Raw genomic sequence first — 5,958 nt, 5'->3', positions numbered from 1 at the left:
GGTCATTCGCAGGCTCAAAGGGCAAGTGTGGCAGGCAGCACAAAGCAGTATTAGAGCCACCCGTAGACACTAGAGGGAATATGGGGTTTATCCCATGGATGAAATTCCTTAAAAAGTTTCCCTGACACAGGACGCCCTTAGACCTTCTTGGTGTTCTGAAGTTTGACAGCAAGCAAGAGTGTGCTTCTCTAGATAAATGTATGAGCCATCCAACCAAGAGGTCTGGCAACAGATCAGGCTGTCTGTGGGGAAAGTATTCAGAGCCCAAGTTAGGACAGAAGGGGTGCTTTTGTGGTAAGAAAAGCTACAAAGTGTTAGGCAATTTGAGACCCTGACATCCCTATTGTCTAAGAAAGTAGAAGAGGGAATCCTGTGGGCTCTGTCAGGTTCCACTGGGTCCTACAGGATGCAATGGAAGAGTAGGTGTGAGGTTCTCAGGGAGGGGGTCTCTGCCCACCCCAGGTCTCCCAGGGAAGGGAGAGGGTAGCTGTCAGTATCGACTCTCCTCAGAGCGGGGAAGGGAGCTGTGGAAGGATGTTATGGATGGGAGGAAGGGAGAGGAGAAATGGGCGGGGGGAGAGGGGGAGAGAAAAACAGAGAAGTCAGAGGTGAAGAGAAAGCTAGGGAGAGAAATAAAGGAAATGCCCACTCCCAGCCTGCTGCGATGGACTCTTGGCACACAAGCCAGTGGCTCCCCACTCTGTGTCAGGCACTGCCCCTTCCCCAGCAAGTATTAAGCAAAGATTTCCCCAATCTTAGAAGGCTCCGTTCCCCCAACTCGATGGATCTCGGTGTTCTTCCTACTGTTCCACATAACTTTCACATTAAAGCCAGGGTCCCTAGGCTCCATATAAGGTCCTATTCTGCTCCTTCACTGTGTTTTTTTCCCAGATCACTTGCACAAATATTTTTCGTGAAAGGTTTCAGGACCTCCCCAATCCACCCATCTTACTGATCCATCTCTCTGATGGATTCAAATTAACCTTTGTCATTTCTAACATCCTCTTTGATAGCTGTGAGGCTCCTTACCCCTTCAACTCCTATTACCTGGTACGACGACGTTGGGCTGGGCTGCCCCCAGGGTCAGCAGCCAGCAGAAGGCGGGCGGTAGGGTGTGGGGGGCAGAGGCGCAAGGAACGCAGCAGCTCCTGCTCTGGCACAAAGGGGCGGAGGGGACCTCGTTCTGGTGAGTTTCCCAGGCTGCTGGATCGGGGGGGTGGGTGGGCTGGAGGTGTGGCACGGCGAGGGGCCCTGTTTAGGGGCCAAGGAGGCTCCACAGCTACCTTCAGAACTGGGGACAGGGATAATGAAGAGCAAGACAGAAAAAGAAGAAAAAAGAGGGAAGACAGAGGGTCATGACAGTAAAGGTTTGGGTAGAAAAAAAGAGAAATCTGAGTCTTTTTTTTTTTTTTCTTTTTTGAGACGGAGTCTCGCTCTGTCACCCAAGCTGGAGTGCAGTGGCACAATCTTGGCTCACTGCAACTTCTGCCTCCCAGATTCAAGCCATTCTCCTGCCTCAGCCTCCCAAGTAGCTGGGATTACAGGCACGTGCCACCGCGCCCAGCTAATTTTTATATTTTTAGTAGAGACGGGGTTTCACCATGTTGGCCAGGCTGTTCTTGAACTCCTGGACTCAGGCAATCTGCCCGCCTTGGCCTCTCAAAGTGCTGGGATTACAGGCATGAGCCACCACACCTGGCCCAAGAAATCTGAGTCTTTAGAAAGAACGAATCCTTCCCCTGGGTCCCCTGAACATTCTCTTCCCTTGTTTAAGGTCCCCCAGGCCCAGACACCCAACCCTTGCCCCTCTTACATTCTCGGTCACTAGAGGAGTATGGCTTGATGTCTCCCTCTGCTCTCTTGGGTGGCAGCTTCCTTGCTGGAGCTGGTAGTGGAGGGGACACAGACAGGGTAAGTGTAAGAAGACATACTTTGCACCCCTCCTCCCAGCCACTAGCCCACAACCCCAAACTTCTGCTCCCTGACACCATAGTTCCTCCTGGGAACTTGCAGGAGCAGCACCGTGGCAATGCCAGCACACCAAAAGGGAATTTGAGGGGAATGTGGAACACTTTTGAGGAAAGCCAGAAGGAGTAGGCCAAACACAGAGCTAGGGAGAAAGATCTAAGGGGAGACTCTGGGGGCCTGGGAGATGCAGGAGAAGGGCAGCAAAGGGGAGCAAGCTCTTACTGTCAGTGGGTGCTGTCACGGCCCCCTGGGATTCTGGGGCAGTGGAATGGTCCCAGCCGGGCCAACAAGGACCCTGGGTTCCTCTGGATGAGATGGACAAAGCCCTTGGTTAATCAGGAATTGCTCTGGAGAGTTCAAGGGAGGTTTGGAAGGAGGCCAGAATCTCTCCTTCCTATACGAAAATGGGAAGAGACTGAAGTTTTATTAGGTTAAAAAAAAAAAAAGGATGAGGAGAAAATAAATATGGGCATCTGAAAAGGAGCTATCAGAGTAAACAGGAGGCTGACATTATGTCCAAAGTTCAGCCTCCCCCTCCTCACTTTTCTGCTTGCTCCCGGCTTTCCCTCTGAAGAGATTCTCTACCATGTATGTGTGGCAAATGAAAGACTTCTCAGCAAATTCACTTAAGCTTTATCCACAGCACCCTCCCCTGCAGGCCTGAGTCCTCACCATCCTTGTTGGCCCTCACTCTGTTTCACAGCCTGTGGTTCTGCATGAGTTAAATGGGAGAAGCCTTGGAAACCAAAGCGAGTTGAGGTGCCTCTCAGTGCCTGACACTGTGATGCTCATAGCTGGTTACAGACTGTTCTTTGGATGGTGGTTACTCCCATTCCTGGCCACAGAGCCAGCTCAGGAAGGGGGCTCTTCTGTGCAAGCAAGCACTGTACAGCCATCAGAAGTTGGTAAGGTGGAGGTGGTGAGGAAGAGGAAGGAGTGGGGCTCCGACTGTCAGTAAGTATGTGCCTGTGTGTGTGTGTGTGTATGGGATGGGGAATCTGGACAGCATTTTAGTGCCTCTGAGGTTTGGTTTCTCCATATCAATTTCATTATCTGGTTGGAAATGTTATAAATTCTGAGTGTTATCTTCTAAAACTAACATTTAAATTTTGGGCCATTTGTGTCACTATTTGACTGCATATGGAAGGGCTGTTTGCACCAGCATGTCCCTCATTGGCTGACAGAAGCCTGGGGTTTACAAAGGAGCCTGACTCTGGCCTATGTTGATGGATCTGAACTAGCAAGAGGGTCCATTGATATCAGTTGTCAAACAGGCTCCCAGTGAGCTTGCTTAGTTAAAAGTCTTGCCAAATATAAAATGCACTGAGCTCCCATGAGGGCAAAGGCAAACAGGCATGACCGCTGGAGACTTGGGTTGCTTTAGAATTTTCCCAAATTGCCCACAGATGGCACTGTACCCCGTGGTGTCTAGATTAAGTAGCCATCACTGCACTACAGTTCCACCCCTTCAATACAGGCTTTACCAGTGGGCGTGGGATCGACTGCAGCAGCACGAGAGTGTCGAGTTGCCCTCAGAGAGGGAGCAGGGGGCCCTGTGAGGAAGGAAGCGGCGGGGTCCCTCAGTGAGGGGCCGGCAGGACCAAGAGTCCAGCTCTTTCCTTTCCCTCACCCCGACTACATGACCAACAAAAGGTGAGAAAACTTACGATGTTGATGGGCAAAGAAGCCTTCAAAGATCACAAAGTTGTTCACCTAGAAGATGAAACAAACAAAATATAATCATGCATCACTTAACGATGGAGATACATTCTGAAAAATACGTCATTGGGTGATTTCATTGTATGAACATCACAGAGTGTACTTACATAAATCTAGACACTACAGCCTACAACACACCCAGACGATGTTGTACAGCCTACTGCTCCTAGGCTACAAACCTGTACAGCATGTTACTATACTGAATGCTGGAGGCAATTTTTTTTTTTTTTTGAGAGGCAGGGTCTCGCTGTGTTGCCTAGGCTGGAGTGCGGTGGTGCCATCACAGCTCACTGCAGCATCAACCTGGGCTTAAATGATTCTCCCACCTCAGCCTTCCGAGTAGCTAGGACCACAGGTGCATGCCACCACATCTGGCTACTATTTTTTTTTTTTAACTTTTTGTAGAGATGGGGGTCTCACTATGTTGCCCAGGCCGGTCTCAAACTCCTGGGCTCATGCGATCCTTCTGCCTCAGCCTCCCAAAGTCCTGGGATTATAGACATGAGCTACCATGGTTAGCCAGCTGTAGGCAATTCTAACATAATGGTTCAGCAGATGTATCTATACTTACCTAAACATAGAAAAGGTACAGTAAAGGCCGGGCGTGGTGGCTCACGCCTGTAATCCCAGCACTTTGGGAGGCTGAGGCGGGCGGATAATGAGGTCAAGAGATCAAGACCATCCTGGCCAACCAACGTGGTGAAAGCCTGTCTCTACTAAAAATACAAAAATTAGCTGGGCGTAGTGGTGCCCGCCTGTAATCCCAGCTACTCGGGAGGCTGAGGCAGGAGAATCGTTTGAACCCTGGAGGCGGAGGTTGCAGTGAGCTGAGATCATGCCACTACAACCCAGGTGACTGAGCGAGACTTCATCTCCAAAAAAAAAAAAAAAAAGGTACAGTAAAAATATGGTATTATCATCTTATGGGGCCATTGTTACATACGCGGTCTGCCACTGACTGAAATGTCACGATAAGCACATGACTGTATAGCTGTCTGCTGGCCACTCAGCACATACTTAGGTACAGAAACCTGTGTTAGGAAAATCATAGGAGGAGGAACAAAAGCCAACCTTCTTGTCTTTGATAATAGACTCAATAAAAAACTCAGACCCCAAAAGGCTGATCCTAAAGTTCACAAGAAATTGCAAAGGACCTCAAATAGCCAAAGCAATCTTGAAAAAGAACAGACCGGGCATGGTGGCTCACACCTGTAATCCCAGCACTTTGGGAGGCCAAGGCAGGCAGATTGCTTGAATTCAGGAGTTTGCGACCAGCCTGCAAAACATGGTGAAGCCCCATCTCTACCAAAAATACAAAAACTAGCCAGAACTGGTAGCGCATGCCTGTGGTTCCAGCTGCTCAGGGGGCTGGGGTAGAAGGATTGCTGGAGGTTGCAGTGAACTGAGATTGCTCCACTGCACTGCACTCTACCCTGGGTGACAGAGTGAGACCCCGTCTCAAAAAAGAAAAAGAGAAACCAAAGCTGGAGAATTGACACTTCCTGATTTCAAAACTTACTACAAAATTATGGTAATCAAAACTGTGGTAGTGGCCTAAGGATCAACATATTGATCAAAAGAATGGATTGAGAATCCAGAAATAAACCCATATATCTCTGGTCAATTGACTTTTGACAAGGGTGCAAAAGACAATTCAATGGGAAAAGAATAGCCTCTTCAACGAGTGGTGCTTGGACAACTGAATATCCACGTGCAAGATTATTTATTTTGATCTGTACACCTCATACCATAGGCAAAAACTAACTCAAGAGATCAAAGACCTAAATGTAAAAGCTAAAAGTGGCCAGGTGCAGTGGCATGTCTGTAATTCCAGCACTTTGAGAGGCCGAGGTGGGTGGATCATGAGGTCAGAAGTCTGAGACCAGTCTGGCCAACATGGTGAAACCCCATCTCTACTAAAAATACAAAAATTAGCCGGGTGTGGTGGCGCATGCCTGTAATTCCAGCTACTCAGGAGGCTCAGGCATGAGAATCGCTTGAGCCTGGGAGGTGGAGGTTGCAGTGAGCCTGAGATATGTCACTGCACTCCAGCCTGGGCCACAGAGTGAGACTCCATCTCAAATAAATAAATTAATTAAATAAATAAAAGCTAAAATTATGAATTATTAGAATGAAACGGGGAAGTCTTCTTGACCTTGGATTAGGCAAGTTTCTTTTTTTGTTGTTTTAGATGGAGTCTTGTTCTGTCGCCAGGTTGGAGTGCAGTGGCACAATTTTGGCTCACTGCAACCTCCGCCTCCCAGGTTCAAG

The 5,958-nt window shown here is 48.8% G+C and overlaps 1 protein-coding gene across 4 annotated transcripts in view; it reads right to left on the bottom strand.

Annotated features, from left to right (window-relative positions):
- The window catches only part of ATAT1 (alpha tubulin acetyltransferase 1), a 29,775-nt gene that overhangs the window by 7,267 nt on the left and 16,550 nt on the right, over positions 1 to 5,958 (bottom strand). For 2 of the 4 annotated variants that reach the window (XM_011999072.1, XM_011999073.1), the window contains exons 7-10: positions 3,636 to 3,681; positions 3,453 to 3,521; positions 1,814 to 1,885; positions 1,048 to 1,291 (exon numbers count right to left, since the gene is read on the bottom strand). In XM_011999072.1, the coding sequence (XP_011854462.1) occupies positions 1,048 to 1,291; positions 1,814 to 1,885; positions 3,453 to 3,521; positions 3,636 to 3,681 (431 nt within the window). Of the gene's footprint in view, positions 1 to 9; positions 525 to 1,047; positions 1,292 to 1,813; positions 1,886 to 3,452; positions 3,522 to 3,635; positions 3,682 to 5,958 lie in introns of those variants that run through there. The other 2 variants (XR_001008100.1, XM_011999074.1) reach the window with 2 other exon arrangements.

The sequence above is a fragment of the Mandrillus leucophaeus genome, unplaced genomic scaffold (genome assembly GCF_000951045.1).
Source record: "Mandrillus leucophaeus isolate KB7577 unplaced genomic scaffold, Mleu.le_1.0 Scaffold581, whole genome shotgun sequence".
NCBI classification, from domain to species: domain Eukaryota; kingdom Metazoa; phylum Chordata; class Mammalia; order Primates; family Cercopithecidae; genus Mandrillus; species Mandrillus leucophaeus.
This window is presented reverse-complemented; position numbering and strand designations above follow the sequence as displayed.